This window comes from Megalopta genalis, chromosome 4, assembly GCF_051020955.1.
Source record: "Megalopta genalis isolate 19385.01 chromosome 4, iyMegGena1_principal, whole genome shotgun sequence".
In the NCBI taxonomy this organism is placed as follows: domain Eukaryota; kingdom Metazoa; phylum Arthropoda; class Insecta; order Hymenoptera; family Halictidae; genus Megalopta; species Megalopta genalis.
The window spans coordinates 23,950,737-23,972,103 of record NC_135016.1 but is presented as its reverse complement, the minus strand read 5'-3'; the positions used below and the strand labels follow the sequence as shown (position 1 = coordinate 23,972,103).

At 43.5% G+C, this 21,367-nt stretch overlaps 1 protein-coding gene across 1 annotated transcript in view; it reads right to left on the bottom strand.

Moving 5' to 3' along the window:
* The window catches only part of LOC117223057 (protein groucho), a 187,182-nt gene that overhangs the window by 135,692 nt on the left and 30,123 nt on the right, over positions 1-21,367 (bottom strand). The window contains exon 2 of the mRNA XM_033475166.2: positions 4,420-4,517. Within this exon, the coding sequence (XP_033331057.1) occupies positions 4,420-4,517 (98 nt within the window). The remainder of the gene's footprint in view (positions 1-4,419; positions 4,518-21,367) is intronic.

Genomic DNA, 21,367 nt, shown 5'->3' with positions numbered 1-21,367 from the left:
AGATCCTATCGGCCGATTACCCCACTGTATTCGCATGCTTGTTACGTTTTTACGACGTTGTATATTTCGAATGGCCGGCCCCCGCGGGACGCCTAGCTCTCGGCGAGCTTCCACGGAACGCGATGTTCCCAGTCGCACGACCCTCCCCTCGCAGGTTTACTGCCGGCTCGTCGCAGATATCTCGATACAATTTTCCCTCGAATTACAATGTGCTCGAGTAGCGCGCAGGAAACGACTCGAAGCGAAGTCTATTTGTCGCGGGTTAAGCTCGCGTGCGAGAAGCGAGACGTTGATCGGATAGCTTGCAGAATTCTTTTTTAGACTCGATTAAGGTGTCCGGAAGGCGATGTAGCATTGTCAACGCGTTGGAAAACACTCGGTTCGGTATCTCGCCAATAAAGAGAAGCACTCTTTTATTGTAAAAGAAACGGCGAAAGATCTAAATATATTTATTTTTAAATAAACGTTGTAACAATGTGTAGAATGCTAATAATCCTGTCGGGGATTCCTATTGTGAATCAACGCTAGTTTTGATAATATTTTACAAAGATGTTTATTTACATGTTTAGTAATAATAAAATATTAATAAAGTATCGATCAAAATTCAAGCAAAAACGTAAATTTACGTGATCCGATCGTATAAAACAATATAAATATTTCCATATTCATAAACGATATTCGTTGTTCGTGCGAAATGAATAATCTCGCCAGTTCATGACCTCGATTAATAGGAATAGAATGAATGGTTAGGTACTACCTAGCCTCTAGTTAAACATTCCGATGCAGTTGTAACCTTGTAGATGAGCCACTCGATCATGTGTTGTAACAGTGCAATCTGTGCGATATTTCAATGGGCGTGGTAGATTTCCGACATTCGTAAATCGTCGATCAACTGATTTTAGATATTTCCATATTTACAGCTACGGATAACATTATAGCGTAGTATTATATTATAACTTTTTCAGTGATCACCGTTTACGAGTACAAGAGGAGTAACACTGTTTTTGCCGATCAATGAAAAATTAAGGTAATTGAGAATTTTGCAAATTAGCTGTAAAAAGTAATAATATAACTTGACAATGAAAAGCACAATTTTTATTATAATATTATATTACTTATTAATATACAAATGAACTCAAGCAGAAGAGAAATAAAATAAAAAAGGTCGATGTTCTTTAGAGAAGGCAAATTAATTTAATTAATTAACGTAGTCATTCCGTGGCCAATATAAATCTATCGTTTATTTACGAAGAAATCGACCGCATTGATTCATCGACCGGGAGATCCTATGATATAAAGTTGTGTTTGCATTGGACTTACTCCGATTGGTTTCCGAACCGACCATATCTAATCGATTTCTGTTTCATGTGCCCAATATTTTGTAATATTTAGTAAACTTTCGTAAGTCTCCAACGTGCAATGTATTGGCCCAGGCGGTGATTGAAAAAACACGGTCGAAAAATGCCGAACAGAGCGACGGCGCTCGTCTCAATATGCGTACCATTAATTTATAAATATTCAAAGTTTTGTTCAATAGAATTTATCGAGAAGATAACAATGAAATACAAAAAGTTTTAGTTGTATTATTTACCTATTATTATAGCTAAATAATAATAATTAGCTTTTATTATTATTGTTAGCTATCCGTAGCGTTCAAATGTCCCGGGACATTCCGACACGAAAAACAGTGACATTTGACGAAAAACATTTGAAAAGAAGCAAACAGCAAGTTTACTTTGCACAACAGGAAACTAAACAAAAAATGGCCAATTGACCTTAGATAAGGTTTTAGGAGGCCTTCTTAACCCATTGACTGCCACGCAAATTTAGCGCATCTTGCCTTGGGTGCCACGGTTTTATTTTAAAGAAAACACGGAGTTTTACAAAATATAATAATATTAAGTTACCGATATAATATTGCAATGGCATTTACAGTATTTTTTTATTGATAATCAATATATTCTCAACACTGCATACATTTTTCATTCATCCTTTCTAATAGTCCCCAACTCGAATAGCCATTTATAGGCAATCTAAACTTGCAGCAAGAGATATCTCGTAGCTGACAGTTTTGTTACAGACGCTTACGTAGTTGGCAGTCAATGGGTTAATGGAGGAACCATGAGGAAACTGTGGACATCGTATCAGCCCATTGAACCCATGGTTCAGATTGCTAATTTATACGGAGAGAAAAAGAAGTTTACTTTGGCGCTCGGTAGGTGTAGCGTTCGAAGAAGATCGCGTGCTAGAACGGGGAACATCAAAAAATGATCGAGGCGTGTGAACGGTCGAGGTGGCGGTATTCGAACGGAGAAAATACGACGATGTTGGCGAGCCTAGGAAAATGGTCGTGTCCCTCGATGGAGAAAAGTTACGGGTTGAATAGCTCGTAAAGGATCTCGAACGGTCGGCGGACGCGTAACACGCGCGGATAGAGTCGAAACCGTGAGGCCTCCTCGTCCTCCGGGCTATGTGCATACTTCGGTGTGCACGGCTTCCGCTCGGACAAACAATTCTCTGCCTACATCTGTCGATTTGTCTGGCCGCTTCGCCTACGCGCCGACACGACGTTTGCGCAAACGTTTCCTAGATAAGATCCCCCGGCGTATACCTGGGAATTGACTGCAGTCAATGAATCGCCGTCACCGACTATCCCATTCCCTCTCCGTCTCGTAACGCCCGAAGGAATACGACGCGACTGCCGCGCCGAAGACGAGATAACGGCTGAGAAACGAGGAATTGTTGTAACTGTTTAGTGCCGGATTTTTTACGGGCCGGCCGTCCGTTCCCGGTATCCGTGGCTTTTTGCATTTACGCCCGATAATCGCCGGGTATCGCGGAATAGCCGGCGCTCGTTTATGCGATCGTCTCCGTACGATACGTTTATGCAAATTCCTAGTCCTCCCGGAGAGCAATTTTCCGAACCCGGTCACCGCAATTCCACGGAATCTCGCGTTTTATGAATTTCCCGAGATTTTTACGAGCCGTAAAGATCCGCGGTTTATTCATTGTATCGCGCGAAGTATGGGAGTTCTTGTTATCTCTCGAATCTTGCACTCGCGAATCGCCCGAACAACTGTTGTCCCGCGGCGTATTTATGTACAGCGAGTGCAATTTCGGGCACCATTTCGAACGGAATACACTAAAGTCTCCCTAATTGACGCTCGGATTGCCCACAAAAATGGACAATTTTGGAAAAGGAGATACGGTCGTGCGGGCCTTGTGGCTCGTTTTTTATGCTTATCGATCGTCAACAATTACAGAAACGAGTTGCAAGGCTCGAACAATCGTATCTCCTCTTCCCAAATTGTCCATTTTTGTGCACAATCTGAGCGTCGGTAAGGGAGACATTACTGTAACCTTTTTTGTAATCGCGGGCCAGGCGATCTAAATTTTTTCTTCTTTGCTAATACTTACTTACTACAACGAAAATTTAAAAAATGCGTTTCGTCGATCTCGGCAAATCGTATATGCGTATTGAAAATTCCATTGAAATCGGTTGAGGCATAGACAAGCTACAGCCACTGGAAAATGTAAAAATTAAATGTTCTTGAACGAAATTCGCGAAAAGCTGCTATTTACGAGAACTTGAAATATTAACAGCTCGTAACGATGTCGATCGATTTCCATGAAATTTTCAGGCTGCATACAAGTTTTCAAGATCTATAAAATGCATTTTGAATTTAGCTAAAATTAAATTAAACAAAGCCAAGGAAACGTGAGTTTTTCTAAATAATAGCGAAAGTATTTTAGTCATTGTTCGGTAGATTATTCCGTCTAAAATCTGCAAAAAAATTCAACTTGTAGCATTTCAAAAAAGTGCCCGAAGACTATACGCACCTGATCGCGCCGACTGTATCTACGTTTCAAGTGTCCCGGGGCGTATGACGGACAACGGGGAACCTTCGAGCACAGGCAAGACGAAGTTTATCCTGTTGCAGCTGACAACACGAAGTTACGTTTTTATCTGCAGCCACGCTGCGTGGAGATAAATAATATCTTTTCCTTTCGTATTCTTCGGTGCCGTTATTTATCAACGCAGCAGGCTACAGCGTTTCCGTTTAATTAGTTCGTAAAGCGTAATAAATATATTTTTCTTTCCTGGCGAAGCGAGCGTCGTCGTGTACGAAAAAGAAGAAGAAAAAAAAAGAAATAAAACGATCTGAAACCTCCGATAATTAAATAAGGATGGAAACCGGTCTCGATCGGGACGTCGATTCGTTTTGGGCACCGCGTGTTTCCGAACAGACGTCGGAGACGACGTTCAATACCGACGGGGACAGTTATTAAACGTATTATTTCGCTGGCATCGAATCGACGTCCGCGGTGTTGCGGTTTTTCGAGTAATGGGACTACACGAGCCAAAGGTGGAGGGCATGATTAATGGGCCAGAAAAAAAGAAAGAGATAGAAGATCTACCTGTGATACTGCGTCTGAAGAAAGTTGAAGTCCTCCTTGATACGATCGCACAGCTCGCCGATCGAAAATTTATATTGCTGGCCAGGCTGCGGCGGACCCTGGAACACACGAAACAAAACGAATAAGGTCAGCTCATCCGGCGATCCACAGGTTTTTCATTTGTCTCGGCTCACGGTGCAACGTTTCTCCGTCGCAAAAACCGTTCCCAGGGACGGGGAACGACCAAATTTTCACACGCGATACCGCCGCGCGGAGATACGAATCGCGTGCTGTCGGTCATAAACTCCGCTATTATCTCGAGCGCCACGTTCCTACAATCGTAAATAAGCCACCGAAATAATCCTGTTCGCCGATTCTCGAAGTCGTAACACGCGGCGCATCTGTTATTAAGAATTGCTGCACTTATCGTTCGAACCGATGCAATCCGCCCCGATCAGTCGCAGCCGTTTAGCAACTTACATCTGTTTGCTCGACGACCCTGTCCGGTTCGGAACAGACAATGGCTTCCGTCGTAAGAACGACGAAAATCTTCTTTCAAAGAAACTGCATTTCCTTGCTGGCTTAATTTAGCTTCGCGGCCAAAACTTCTTCCACAGCTCGACGAACGCATAAACTCTTTGGAAAAATGTTGCCAACCATAGTAAAGGGCAAAAAATTATTTAATCGTAATAGTACAGACTTAGCACGTTTTAACTACAGATAACAATTGCTAACGCCGACGATAACGTATGCTAAAATCATTTGGTTCAGCAGCGGAGCCTTCGGAGCGCTAAGGGTTAAATTTCTACTTTCAGTTTCGCCGATCAAATTACTCGGATTTTGAGGGAATGTTCGGAGTTGATTTTCGAGAGTTCGCGTATCGAGTTTAAGACAAGAAAGTATCGAACCGTGTCGATGCTCGATCTTCGATGCTCCGTCGACCCGAATGGTTTCGCACGGGGTTCGATCGATCCGACCGAACACAACGAGATCGACCGGTATTCTTCGGGCGGCGGGTGTCTGTGGTCGTAGTATTTTCGAAGCGTAATCGGGCGACGTGATTGCGTACGAAACGAACGGTAATCCTTCGATGCGCCGGATGCAGTTGTCACGGCCCACGTAAGCAGCCGCCTCGAGGCGTGCATACGAACGCGAACGGCATAAACGGCGGAAATCGTGCCGCTGCTTCGGCTTCCGTTCGCTGATTACGCCTCTAGTTTAAACGTTGCGCGCACGGTTCTTCTCCGCCGGTCAATTTCAGCTCGTAAAAGCCGCGCGCCCGAGGACCCGGGGAAAAAAAGGATCCAGGAAACACTTTGCATGGAAATCGAGACGCGCGGGCGCGAGAGGAACATTGTTCCGCGAGCCGGCGAATATTCCCTTTCTCTATGGGGCAGAAAAGTTTCCCGTAAGTACACTGTTGCGCCGACGCTACGCCGAGCGTAACGATGCTACGACTGCCGGTTATCGTTTCACAGATAATCGACGCGGTTGCCAACTGTATAATCGTCGAGTAATCGCGGTTAATTACCGCCGTTCGAGAGTTACCTCTGCCTGTGCTCTCGGCTACTTTTCGAATAGGAAGTCGTTAGGCTTTGTCTTCGCTTCGATGCCTGTCGAGTTCTCGGAGACGTCGCGGTTAAATGATTATACGTCTTTGACACTTGGCCGGTGCACGATGGCACATACAGCGTTGTAAATCGAGAAATTTGAGGGCAACTATTGGAAATGGGTAGATAAATAAAAGTAAAACGCAGTGAATTAAACTTATCCCTTTTAGTTTATTAATTTGATGTACGAGGAAGGACCGTCTTTACTCTCCTGATTGCTCCAGGAGACTGAAGACTATTCACAAAGACGAAACCAAAAACGTCACCTAAAGACAAAGAGCACTCTGTTCTATATACATATGAAATCATTGTTTATCTAATGGTACTCTGGCGAGACTCTCGGCGTCGATTCGTTTTTGTAACTTATATGCTAGAAGGAAAAACTTCTGAGTATTCAAAAGAGAGAAAATAATCCAATAGCAACGTTGCCAAAAGCTTTCTCGTATCGATGCCTGTCGAATGTGCATCGCCTTCTCAATATTCGGCAATCTCGAAAATGAAAAAATTAATAAATTATAGTAAATATGTTTTGCTGGAATCGATATTTCCGTGGCTATAAGGAAAAGCGACGCAAGTTACAATTTCAAAAAATTTAAGTCGATTGCATCGATTGAACCGTGGCACACAGGATTTGCGTATTTATCAGAAGAAGAAGAAACGTTGTAAAAACAAATTCCATAGACTGAGAAAGATTATGCAATTTGAAGAACTGATTTTAACTCGCAGATTTCAAGCTGAAAGTTTCGAAGATAGCATTTTTCATCGAAAGATGGCGATACTTTTCTACAACGGTCCCCCTCCAATATCTTTTTAACGAAAAGTAAATCTTTAAGTTGCAAATTGTCGGTACAAATGAAATATTACTATTCGAAATGTAAAAGAAAAAGATGAAATGCCGATTGCATTGAAAGAGAACTACATGAAAATTACACCGAAATTATTTTACGTCGTTACGAGTTATAAGCAATCGAGAATTGTGAAAATCGCAGCTTTTTTACGAATTTAAACGAATAACAGGTAATTTTTACATCTTCCGATGGTTTTCGGTACGAGACGCATTTTTTAAATCTTCGTTCCAGGTTCAGATAAAAAGAGTTAAAAAAGACAGTTTACAAGTTTTTATCTTTCGCCGTCATTTTATATAATAGCAGAATTAAAAAGAAAGACAAAGTATGTTCGTTGTTGTATCGTAAACTAGTCCCTTTAACAATTAAAAAAAAAAGAAAAAGATTCGGGTCGCTTAGACCAGTGTAAAAAAAGTTATTGCGTTTCGAAAGGCGATCGAATACTTTTTGCCAGGCGTCGCACTAAAGATCTTCGACGCGGGTTATACTCGTCGAAGTTCGGAGGGCAGTTAATACGTACGAAGAGCAGAAGGTTAATCTTCCTGCGGGTTTTAGACCGAGATTTCCGAATCGGGAAATCGTCTCGGATCGATAAGGGCCGTATCGGAAAGTCAAGCTCCCTTTGTTCGCGTTGGAACAAGGGGGTCGAGAGAGAGAGAGAGAGAGAGAGAGAGAGAGAGAGAGAGAGAGAGAGAGAGAGGAGGGTGGGAGAGGGAGAGAGAGAGAGAGGGAGGGAGAGGGAGAGAGAGAGAGAAAGGGAGAGAGTGAGGGCGGTGGAGACGGCGGGGCGGCGACGGCGGCGGTAATAGTGGCGAAAATTCGGTTGCTGCTCCGGCATTTGAGAACCCGCTGGAAACCCACGCTTACCGACTTTGGCGGCAACTGTACCAGCGCCCACGACCGTAAAAGCCACATTATTACCGGTAGTACCGCTGCTACCCACCTCCGTATACCTGTCGGTAATAACGTTACGAGCGTGTTATCGATCGTTTTGCACGTCGTACCCCGCAAAACGGATACGCCACGACGGCCTCGTAAAAGCTGAAATAGTTCTCCTCCACCTCTTCACCCGTTCGCTCCCTCGCCACATCGTCGGCCTTTGCTCTTTCTCCTCCCTCTCTTCGCCGCTCGGCGCCCTTTCTGCAGTGATAAAGAGAACCGTCTATACACCCGTGTATCCCCATACGAGCCGCGGCCTCGGCCGTATTCCCTCCGTGTTTCATAAAAAAAAGAGAGAGAGAGAAAAGAAAAAGAACCCGCAAACGTAAAACGTTGATCGCGGAATCCGCGCGCCTCGAAAAACCGGGAATATGGAATGCGTTCCGATTACCGAAGTGAGCGCGCTAATTAACGTTTTAATATTTTCCAAGGCAACTCGTTAGCGTTTCGCGAGCCGCGCCGCTGCACCTGAAATCTGCTGTTTGCGCGTTACAGTACATTATCAAACGCAACGGCTCGCGCGATTTTCAACGGAATATGTAGATAGAAACGCGCGACACTCGCTCGTTCGCGTTTCTTGCGCTCAAGAATTTTTGGCGACGCGTTCGTATGCGTACGTGTTGCGTTCGCCGAATTGCTACGTTCAGATTGATTTTGGGACGCCGAAGCGACGGATAAGGGTAACAGTCGTCGATACGTAACTGTACTATAATATACGTGTTAAATGTTACACCCACGATTATGGAATGATCATTTGAAGCAACTTCTTCCTTTACAAAAATGTTCTCCGAGGCACCGTTAACGAGTTATCAACGAAAAACAGTGACCAATGAAAGGCGAGCTTGATTGGCGCGAGGCGGCCAAGCCAACAGCGCCAGCGGTCGAGCGGTCGAATCCCAGTTCCGCTGATTGGCTCGGTCGCCTCGCGCCAGCTGAGCTCGCCTCTCATTGGTCACTGTTTTTCGTTGATAACTCGTTAACGGTGCCTCGAAGAAAATTTTTGTAAAGGAGAAAGTTGCTTCGAATGACCCGAGGAACCCGCCACTTTCAGATTGCGTGACATTTTTGGGACGCCCTGTATTATAGGTTTTATATTATGACCTCAATGTTTTAGCGTTTATTTTTAGGATTAATATCCATTTAATCTTGTACAACGCATAATTTTTTAATACTATTACATTTCTTTTCTTTCCCCGTAAACTTTGTTCTCTATCGCAATTGCACAGATGTCTTCCTGCGCGCATACAATGAATAAATGAATAAATAAATAATCGAATAGATCACGCGATCGAGTAATGCGCAGCGATAAGCGCAACTCGATTAGAAGAAGCTCGCGGATTTCACGTAACCCGGAGTGTTCCGAAGACAAAGGGTAGTCGTCGAATGACACGGTTGCCGACCCTTACGGAACGCAGCTAACCCGACTTTGTTAACGAGATGATCGATACGGTTCTTATCAGGTTAGCGTAATATTTGCCAGCGACTAACGCGCCGGTGGCCGCGAAGCCGTCAAAAGCGACGCCGCGTGTCTTATTTGTCGCGTGTAGGCAGTCGCGGAGAGACCGTAGCAGACCGAGGGGGGTGGCGAGGGTGTGCGTGTACTCTTAAACGATACCGAACACGTGTAAACGCGTCGAGATACCCCGGGCATCCGGTTAACGGGCCGCCTTAAAGGCCGAGCGAGTGAACGCGAGGCTTGCAAGAATCGACGGAGTCACGCGCTCTGCTGATCGGCAAAATCGTTGATCCCATTTGTCCGCGCAAAGCCACCCGCGGTCAATCCAATTAATTTATTGGCTTTTGCCGCTGAGCACCCATGCCTGCCTCCGACTGCCTCTCTTACCCCTCCTGCCCTCTCTCTCTTCCTCTCTCTCTCTCTCTCTCTCTCTCTCTCTCTCTCTCTCTCTCTCTTTGCCTCTCCCTCTCGCTCTCTCTTTCTCATCTCTCTCTCTCTCTCTCTCTCTCTCTCTCTCTTTCTCTCTTCCTCTCTCACCGACGTTGTGCTTAACGGCACGTGCTTCCGTCGGTGCGCATCGTTGTAGGTAATACGCGCACGGGAAGAGGTGCGATCGACTCCGATGATCGTTCTCGATTGAATGGTTTTTCCATTAAACCGTTCCTGGCTACCGTAGAACTAGTCTGCTCACGGAGACAAGGCTTCGCGCTGGCTCGTGTGTCCGTGCGGAGACAAAGGTCTTCGAGATCGATGTTTGGCGATGTCCCCGTCGACATATTATGCGAAACTTTATGCGAGATATTATGTATTAATGACAAGATGTGCGGTTGTAGCTTGAAACAGTTGGAAGATAAGGACATTGAAGAGCGTCGACACATTATTTTTAACATACCGGGATTATCGAAGAGAGAAGGAAATTCCGAAGTGACTTACGTTTGCGTTGCAACGGATGTGCAGCATTTTTATTTTACATAAAGATGTGCAGTTTAACGACTATTTCTAATTTGTACGTATATAATTTTTACGTATATACAATGTGCATTATAGGTACAATACAAATGTATGTATGCACGTATACACAAATGTACAATACGATACAAAAATCATGGAAGTTGACTATCTTTGACCATCGGCTTTGGAGCCAACGAAACGTTTCTTTCGTAAACTACAAGATTAGTCGGTGTAAGAAAGAAATAAAAATGGTATTAAGTCTTGCTAATTTATATGTTCTAAAATAAATAAATGCGCGAAGATCCTTAGTCTAATCATAAATATTAAACGAAGCACGCATAGAATTACGAGTTTAGAAAGTAGAAAATAAATCAATGTCTGTCTTGTATAAAATTCATTTACTTTCTGTTTGCAAATACACGGGTCTTTCTATTTGCAAGTACGCAACATTCGTTGTATATTTAAGGTCGTCGAATATACGGTATGCCGATTTTAAGTTATATGTGTCAGATAAGAGCGATATGGTATCAAGGGACAAGTATTGTGTCAGTAAATGTTCGACGTTGCGGCAACCTTAAAATTTCTTGTTTCAACGAATACATTTTCTAGATTTTGCGCAGCATCCATGATTGCTCGTTTCATAATAAAATGTATGCTGTAAATTGGAAATTCACGTGCTACGAAATATCCACAATATCGATATCGAGCGTGCGTCAGAGTTCAATTTGTCGAAATCAATGTTACGAGCTATGCGGAACTCCATCCTCGGCGAAAAAAAAAATAGTAAAACGCAACCGATTCGCGTTCATGAAACTCGATGGAAATCAGACGCAACGTTCCCGCCTCTGCGAAAAAATACATTTGAAAAAATGACGCGCGTTAAGCGGATCACCCGGTATATATCTTTGACCAACGAATCCGCCGTCTCTACGCGCTGCACACGCGGGGCGCTCATCCAGTTTCAGCTCCGTTAATATCCGTCGCATGGAACATGTTTTAATTACTCCGCGGCATGGGGGTCGTTTTTTCCCGCGTTTCAAGAATTCCATGTCCTTCGTCGTTCCGCTAACGTACGATGATGATACTCGTGCGCGTCGCGATATTATAATTGTCGTTCCCGGCGGGAAACCAGGCCGTGGTAAATATTTCCATTGCGAAATATTAACTGCAATTCCAGGGAAAATGCGTGAAATTCCGCGAACCCGAAACTAGCGGACCGTCCGACTTCTACGAACACCCAGCCTGGTCAAGGGGTCGAGTGAAAGTTCTTGCGATATCGATCGGTTGCACACGCTAACCGAAGTGCATTCAAGAAAACAAAAATTACCGCATTCTTTGCTTCGGCTGAGAAATTATTGTTCATTGGGATCTGTTCGAGCGAGCAAGAATTTCATTATGATTTATAAACGAGAACGGAGGGTGACGAGTAGAGTTAAATTCTAGACATTTATGTAACTCGAAACAGTGGAAAGATTAGACATTTAATAATGTCGATGTACTACTTTCGGCCGATTAAAATTATTGAACGAAGAACGAAACTTCTAAGTTACATTATTTTTTAATTGTTAGATCCATTAACACAGCGTCGGTGTGATATAAAAATGTGGCGGAGGTTTATGTACCCTAATTTCTTTAACAAAATGTTTCAAACAAATAATTTGAATAAGGACTTAATATTATAATTAGTAATTTTTTTCATTATGCGTTGTCATTTTGCTTAAAGCAAGTTGATAATGTATGCCATGCTTTATTCTAGCAATAGGTCTAATAAATGTACCATTTTTGTTAAGGCAATTGCACACTTTGATTTTAAAGTAACTCCTCTTTCAAATTGCCAATGGAGCGTGGATCTTAGTGCACCATTATCCATGGATAATTTTAAGAAAATCAAAATCACAGCAAAAATGAAGTCGCTGACGTAAGTAACAGTAAATTCTCCCTAATCGACGCTCGAATTGTCCATTTTTGTTTACAAGCTGACAATTGGAGATTCCCTTGTATTTTACTCATCCACGAGTGCTCTAAATACGTAAATATTCGCCGACTAATTGTCGCTGCATTTAATAATCACCGCGGTTCAAAGTATTAAACAATTTGTAGGTTCGCTCGAAAATTCCGGCGTTTCCGAAAAATCCCCGGGCGTGTTTCGGACTGAATTCACACGCGGTATACGTAAACAGGCGAAATCAACGGGACGGGGACGAGCGTGTTTCACACACCCGCCTGCCGTCTGCTTATATGTATACCTGGGCGAACGCGATATCGATATTTCCCCGAATATTTTGCGCGCGTGCTCGCTTTAAAAGACGACTAAAAACCGGCAGGTACGCGGCCTCGGTCCACGGCGCAAAGATTAAATTCGCATTTTTCAATTTAATATTATTAGCCGAACGTAGAGGCGAGCGGGGCGCGCCGGCCGAGGGAGGTTTACATCGAATCCAATATATCAGCGCGGGCCGATCGTCGGCGTGATCAAATAAAGGCGTAATAAATAGGTGTCGTCGCTATAAAATCAAATTAAAGCGCGACGTAAAAATTCAACGCGCGCCGAACATTGTTTGCCGGCCGGTCGTGTCAATAATAAAGCGCGGGCGGTGCTTCGGCTCTCCGTGCCGCGCGTGCTCGTCAAAATGCGGGGCTCCCCGTCGCTTCATTTTTCCGAGGGTCGGAATTTTCGACCATGGAGAGAATTCCATTTTTCCCCGCGGTTTAAAATATTCATGGTTTTACATCGGCTGCAGCCAGAAATCGGCGGGCCCCGGTTTGTCGTCGGGCAGCCGCGGGGGTGGAGGAGGTGAGACTGTACCAGAAAACGCAGTTAGCTCGCATCGAAAAGCGAAACGCGAATTATGTCGTTTCGACGAATAATGATGAGAGAGCGCGGCCGGCACCCGTCAATCAGTGTCCTTTACGTCCTGCGGCCGATTTAATTATCCGATAGCCCCGACCCACCCGCGCGCACCCCCGCCCGACCGCCCGACCGCATCCTGTCCCCCTTTTGCCTTTCCGTCCACCTTTTTCCCCTCGATCGAGAGCAATCATAATAACGTGGTCGGTATTCAAATAACGCGCGGTTCGGAAAGTGCCGTGAAATAGCCCGTCTATCACCGGAACGACGAAAAAAGAATCGACATCGGGAACGCGCTGGTTTATTCCAATGCCGGGGTGATTGACTCTTTTTTATACCTATTTACTGCAACGCGACTGTCTTTTATGCGGTGCTCGTGAAGAGGGTGAATAGCGAATTCGACGGTGTTTCATTTAACCCTCTGAGATAGGATCTTTTTGCGAGCGTTGCAAAACGTTTCTGCACACTGTATACTGTGTGTTCTTTTAGCTTCTTTTGAAGAAGTTAAATTTGATTAATCTTGGTAATTTAGCAAATTGATGTTTCCTTCGTAAAATGACGTGCCATACCAATTACAAATTGTAATGCTACTAGAGAAAAATTCAATATACTGCTGTATCTAGACCGCCACAGTTCATGAATTCTTATTCAACGAGCAGAAGTGAAATCTCTGTGAAGATTAGATTAAGAAGAAAGTAGGAACGTCTGCTGAAAGTAAATTATTTAGATATTTTGCATTAAAATGGGTCGCAGCGTACGTTGTTGAAACAAATCACCGGTAAGATCAGTAAACGTTATCTATAAAATGAACGCGCGTGTAATCTAAAATCGAATCAAAATAATAAGTGTTCTAATCTTATTCTAATCTTAAAGTTTCGCACTTGACATTTTTAATTCTAATTTCAAACTTGTTAATTTACACTCACACGTTTTTTTTCTCGAAAAAGTGATATTGTCGCGAAAAGAATGAAATCAACAATTAATTATTTATTTCTTCTTTAAATATATTCGAATTCATCGACGTGCTTTCTGCAGTATCTTATTCATTTGCTTTCCTTTGTTTTTATTACAGAATTAGAATTACAGAATTATCGAGTTCTGATAAAAAAGACGATGTTTTAAAATGTTCAAATTATATTCTCAAATGTTTGGTTCCCAATAGGACTGCCAGTTTTTGAGTGACAGTCGTTTGAAAACTGAACTGGGTCTCAGTACGACGTACAGTCCTCACACGGCAAGGAGGCACTTTTGTGTTTACATTCTCCCCTCTTACTAGCTGCCTCACTGCCGCAGCTACGGTCGCCAGCGACCGCCGTCGATCTCCGTCACCGTTTTCGGCCAATAGCGGCCGACAGCTGCGGCAGTGGGGCAGCTAGTGAGAGGGGGAACGTAAACACAAAGGTGCCATCTTGCCGCGCGAGGATTATACGCGTTTCGCATAGAAAACGTGACAGCGGAGGGTTAATCTAAGCAATTTTATTGATTATGTATGAAATCATTGTAGTTTTCGAACGATTTCTTGAGAAATTCTTTATGTAAGTCTTCAATCTCGAAACAACTATTAGAAAACTATAGTTAGATAATATATATATATATAAAAAAGAAAGTTCCCTATTAGATGTCAAGAAGATCCTTATTGCGCAAAATCTAAAACGGTTAAAAAAGTAATGGCTGCAATAAACGTGAACTCTGGAGTGTCGTGTCTATCGGCTGAATTAGTTTGATTTTATGCGATTGTCGGCTCGGTGGCAGCGGCAGGTGTTAAATAACTGCGCAACAAAAGCGGTACCGATCGAACAACAGTATATGGAGATTTAATGAAACAAATGCTCTCGAGGAGCCGTGATGCACGTTTCACGGCTCGCAGGTACGGTTTGTCAACGATCCTAATAACTCGGCGCCGCACAAAAGGCATTACCTATGCATCAGAGGGAATGGCGGCGAGCGTGTCGTGGTGGGCATTACGGCGGATAGCGGCAACAGAACCAATCAGTTGCGTTTGCAGCCACTCAAGTACGCTTAAGTGGCGCATATCACCGCGCCTAATTACGTTAGTTCCATCGATCCTGACCGTCCACTAAAGACCGGATTATCAGGCTGCATTATCGGCCGAGTTAAGGGCCTCTCCATAGTGTCCTGGGCGAGCGGCGGCGTCGCCGTCTCTTCCCATGAAAGCGAAACACAACCGTCAAACCGTTAAAGACACATTAATCATTTCGCGGATCGATCCCGAGGACGAGCTCTCTTGCTCCCTGCTGAGCGAGCTTTATACATATTAACGGGCTAGTAAGTGAACCGTGTCTGCTGCGATAAAGAGAGCGAGGGAGAGAGAGAGAGAGAGAGAGAGAGAGAGAGAGAGAGAGAGAGAGAGAGAGGCGAAGACCGTGGGGGCAAGCGAAGGATAGAAAGGAGCCGCGAAGCCGCGCTCGTTCCGACCAAGTTAATTACCATAATTGCCTAGTAATAATTGAACAAAAAGGAAAAGTTTTTGTAGACGCGAACGGCGTCGCGCGGATCGCTCGCCTCTCGACGGAAGTTTGTACCTCGGGACACCGTCTCCTCCGGAACGAAGAATTTCAAGGAGGGGGTGGAAGACAACTTTCCGCCGGCTTCTTCCTCGTCCCGCGTAAATTGCAAACTTCTCGCGACGCCGACGTGTAAGGGGAAAACGGTCAAGTGCCGGGGAACGCTTCCGTAAAGGTCGTAGACTCCATTGGCTCCGCGCGCGCGGAACTACTTCGCCCATCAATCCAGCAGTAAGCGTCCGCTAACGCGAGCTGGAAACTTCCACTCTTCCCACGGAAACTGTCGTGCCGGAAAAACGAGCGCCGAGCTTAGACAACGTTCCATCATACCGGCGTTTGCCGTACAATTAAGCGCCTGTCGGTACGTGAAACATTTTCCACGCGTGTCGAGCCACGACGAAGATCGAAGGCGCGAGAACCGGAAGATCGAGCGAACGGCTGTTGCGCCATCCGCCCTCGTCTTCGGGGTGCACGCTACCCTGTAGGCGTTGTTTCTACGTAGAATATTTAAGGGTGAAAACAGGCTGCTTCGAATTTTACACACGACGGCTGCATAAAATGTTTTACAATTATTTAAATATAGCAGCAGTTCCAAAATTTATAAAACATGTGCTAAACTTTAGAACAGAGATACTGTTATAAGCGAATAAATGTTACTGTAGATCTATCTAAATATTATTTACTATTCCGAATCTAAATATTGTTCTTTAAAATAATAGAAGCATTGGAGGAATTGAAACCTGTCGGTATATAATCTTCGAACCATTAAAATTATCTTACTTTCTGTTTCGCACAAGAATCCGTAGTCTGGTTATAAGACATACGATATAATTATTGAATTATGGTATAATTTTATAACTTTTTTAAATCTGATATATATTCTACGTTCATAAGTTGTTAATTTTATTTCACGATATTTCGATGAAAAGGGATTATAGATGTAAGTGTAGTAGGAAGTCGTAATAGAATTAAGTCATAATTAAGTTACAGAGATAGTTTAAGGAAGAAGATTAAGATTAAGAAGGAAACGGAACCACTTGTAATCCGTAAGGAAACCAATAAAGTGATTATTACAGGTTATGTAATTTTCCGATACACAAAATATTGTTTATCTCGGTGATATTTCGACGATATTTCAGAAGTTTCTTTTCATGAAAGAGTGCTGCAACCAAAAATATGCAGCTGCATGTCCGACGTCGCTTGTACAATGGAAACAATAAAATGCAGAAAACGATTCGTTATTCCAAAGTGTTATTAGCCTGAAAGTATGTCCGATCTCATAGCCGGACCAGATTCGGTGTACAAAGTACAAAATCAAAAGGTACACTCTGATGCGCCCCTTCAAACTGTTGCAGCTTTTCGTTAATTATCTCCGAAACAAATTTCACGAACTCCACTTTTGAACGCTTCAACTGCGTCGGCGGTACCGAACATTGTAGAAACATCGCGAAAAATTGTAGCTACTAAATATTACCATCGAAGTCGAATTTGAAGTGGGACTTCTAACCGGTAAAAGTTTCACAGAGAAGTTTCAGCCGCGCGGCGAACAATTCATAGAAAAATCTGGCGGAAACAAAATATGAGAAGTGGCAAGTTCCGCGGGCTTCGTCAGCTCTTCTTCAGCCGCGTTTTAAAATGCTGAAGAGCACCCGGAGAGAGAGCGCGAGCATCGAGCAAAGTCGAGAACGAGGTCTGCACGGTGGAAAGTTTCCGAGAAAATCGGAGCTGAACCCCGAAAGATGGTACAAACGGACGGGGCAAATGGAGAATGACAGAGAAGAGGTTCGAGGGCTGGCGGTTTTCCTCGCACCGCAAAACCGCCAACACGTGGCGCAGATTCCGTAACCGCCCAACGACCAGAACCGACCGCATTCGCCCTATAACTGGACCGACTTACACCCTCGTAGTTCGAAAGCCCGCTACTGGTCAAGGTCTTCGTGGCCCGTACGTGCATTTCGTCGGTGAAATACCTGGCCGCCAGTGTTTGATGTTGCACGGCATGAGCGCGCCCTTACACTCCAATTTCTGACGTTTATTTACCACTTGACGAGATAATGGAACGATAATATTATCTTGCAATCGAATCTTGCTTCTTCGGGCCACGATTCCATCTGGCTACAACGAACCCGGAGCTGGGTCAGTTAGTATTTTAAAATGCCAAATAGTGAATAGATATTTCATTTCAGATCGTGCATGTACCTTTTTGAAAAGAAAACATTTTTGAAATATATTTTTTTCGCTGTAAAAAAAATGTTCAAGATGATATTTCATTCTATTTAATTTGAAAAAAGAATATTTGTGCCATGGTGTTCGGACTACTTCATTTATTTAATTTGCCATCAACGAATAATAAATATAAATATTTCTATTTCACTAAATTATAGTATAAAATATAATTATTTTGGTGATCTAAAACGAAAACGAATTATTTTTCCTCTGCGTTATAAATATACATTCATTATGATTCTTCGATAAATAATTCTGAAGACGATAAATTTCATTTGCAAATATTAAGAACTATGGGTTGTTCTATGTCACGCTTTATATTATTAAAATAAAAGATAATTTACTTTTTAATTACCAAATTACACTAGCTTTGGACTGTTGAAATAGACTTTATGTTTTACGTGACAATCGAAGTGTTCACGATTTCCCGATAAAGGCTATTCATAGTTTGAGTAATTCTGGTATAAAAAGCGTCTGAAATCCGTCACTCGGGCGGACTCGGTAGTTCCGCTACTAAATAAACGAGTCGCCCGCAAGGTAAAAAGACGTTCCTACCGATCGTAGGCTTACGTAAGTTCGAGTTAATTCGAATAATTGAAATCCTCCTTCCACACAGCTGCTTCATTGCACCTGGCATACCGCGGTAATTTCCTCTTACCCTCGTTCCTCGCAAGACTCAATTTCAATCCACTGGCACGATTTCAAGTCTGCCCATCCAAAAACTCGAACCCTAATTGCGACATCTCGGAGGTACGAGAACAAATTGTCGAATACACGGATTCGCAAGGCGTTGATTTTAGATCAACGAAAATATATATGTACCCGGAGAAACAAGTACGGAGACTTCAATTAACACGAGCTACCAAATCCCGTGTCTCTCCGCTAAGAGTGACGACTTTACAGTCATGAATAAATTAACCCGGATCAAGGATTTCAATGTGCACTATGTCCGTACTTCCAGCATATTCGCGGAAACCGTTGATCCGATTTTATGGATGAAAATGTTTAGCGAAAAATTTAATACTATCTGCCGCCGTTCTTACCGGAAGGGAGAGAAGCGTGGACCAAAGTTGGTCAAAATTTGATTCGGATCAAATATTATTCGCCGCTATCGAATAAATGTCTAATGGAATAAAACTTAATTCAGATGACGATTTATCCGAATAAGATTTCATTCGAATGAGGATTTGTTCGTACACAGAAATTCGAACAGAAAATGATCGATTTTAATCAAAATCGATAGAATTAGATTATTTCTTCCATATTCCTTATTCAAATATAAACAATCATTCGAATGCAGATTGTAAAATTACTCGAATAATAATGCGAATAAAATTGTTGACTGTTTTCGTATTTACGTAATTTTATTAGAGTATTGTATTTACACGAATACATTCGGAATCAATTCAATGTTAACTAATTATAGAATTATAAAATTGCCGATACCGTAGTAATATTATTTTTAGTTGTGCGTCGATCTACCCAATAAAAATTACCTAAATCGTAAGTCTAATCTAATCGTGAGTCAATTGAAAATGCCTTCCCTACTTTAATCATTTTAATAAGTTGTTCTCACAATGTAAAAATATTCTCAAAATTGTCTAATGTCTTTACAATATCCTTCTCGATCTAATCGGTTTTGCCAGAAACGCATAAAACCCGCAGTTTACTTATCGATGACAAAGAAATGCGACTCGACGAAAAATGCGAAACAGGTCATAGCGCAAAGGGTTAACCATAATCCGGAGCAATTACAGCGACTGCCGTTTGATTCGGATAATAATATCCGATTCGTTCAGCTTTTCGCGATGCTGGCCCACCGTGCGCCATAGGATAACAAGATCTCGGGTTGGTATTGTGTTCGGCGAAGTCGGTGTATTTGTTCCACCGCGTATAGATAGAAGCGGAGGCACGACACGTCTGCTTCGACGCTCGAGCACAAACGGATTACCAGTCTGGCTCGGCGGAGAGCCGAGAGCACGAGCGAACACGGAACTTATGCAACGCGATAACAGTTCCCCTAATATCGCCAGACAATGCGGCTCAAGATTTGCATGAAGCTCGAGAGGAATACGAGGAGCAAGAGGATGCCGTCGGAGAAAGAGAAACGACGCGATGCGACGAGACGAGACGCGACGCGACACCGTGCTAGAGACACGCGTGCACGAGCGAGCGAGCGAAGCAGGTTCGAGCGATAGAAAGCGAAGTGAGAAAACACGAGGACGCCGAAGACGGAGGTCGTAGGAAACAATGCACGCCTCCTCTCGACAGCGGTGTATCTTATTGATCATTATGATTATTCCCCGAAGCAGACTGCGAATTCGCCCGGAGACTATGCCGCGCGACCGGCATTTGCATAAGCAATGCATTTTGATTCGTAGACCCACATTGCCGGCGGAACAAGGAATGACATAAATAATGCACGGCGTAATGATCGTGCACGGGGCCGCGAGATCGCGGTTCTCGACTACATCGCGAAACGGGAACGATTCTCGCGTTCATAATTCTCCGGTATGCGGCACGGAGAGGAACGGAAGACGAGAGAAAGAGAGGAAAAGAAAGAGAGAGAGAGGAGAGGCTCCGTACTCACGGCGTCGACGCGATTTCGTTCTACTCTCGTTAACGGTAATTGAGAGATTTTATACCGCGTATCGATCCGGGAACGATAGACCGGTGAACCCGCGTTTTTCCGCTTTTACTATCGCGTTTATGAGTCGCTATTGTTTCCTGCGGAAATATTTCATGCGTTCCGCAAACCCCGACACGCTCCGCTCCTGCCCGTTTAACGATGCGCTCACGCCGCGCGAAACGCGGAACTCTTTCGTCGCCGGGCGCGCTAAGCGAGCTGCCGGTGAAACCTGGCGAGCGAATCGTGTCACTTAACGGGCTAATGTAGTTTATTGAGTAGCCGGCCACCGTGGAGCCGCAAATCACTTTTATTGTGACCGGAGACCGTAGATATCGTTCGCGTGTCGGCCTGTCGAGGGCCTTCAAGTCTATGTACTTCGTAAGAAATACGTGCTCCGTAAATACGGTGTCTAACCTGCGCTGTTATCACGGATTTTGCAATCGTACACTTTGCTGATTCTCGACTGTTTTTTATAACGCGAAACGTCGATACAAATTTTCGTCGCATACGTATTGCTCGACGTTTCGAGATGCCTAATTTCTTTTTCGTTACATTTAGTCGACGTTTACCGAAACCAATTTTATTCTCTCGCGAGGAACGGTTCCGACGATGTTTTACATTTTACGTTAGAAAAAAATTACCGGAATTGTCTTTACTTCAACGGTACTTTCTATTTGTAATATGTATATTTGGACAGCGGATTTCGATCGTTCTAAGATAAAAATCTTGAAGCAAAAGAATGCAAAGAATGGTTTGGATGAAGAGAAGATGTCGAGAATTTGACGAGTCCTTGATAAACATTAAGTCTCGCAAAATGTCTCGCAAATCCGGAAATGGGAGGTTCCTGAGGTCATTTGAAGCAACTTTTCCCTTTGCGAAAATTTTCTCCGAGGCTTCGTTTACGAGTTATTAACGAAAAACACTGACCAATAAAAGGCGA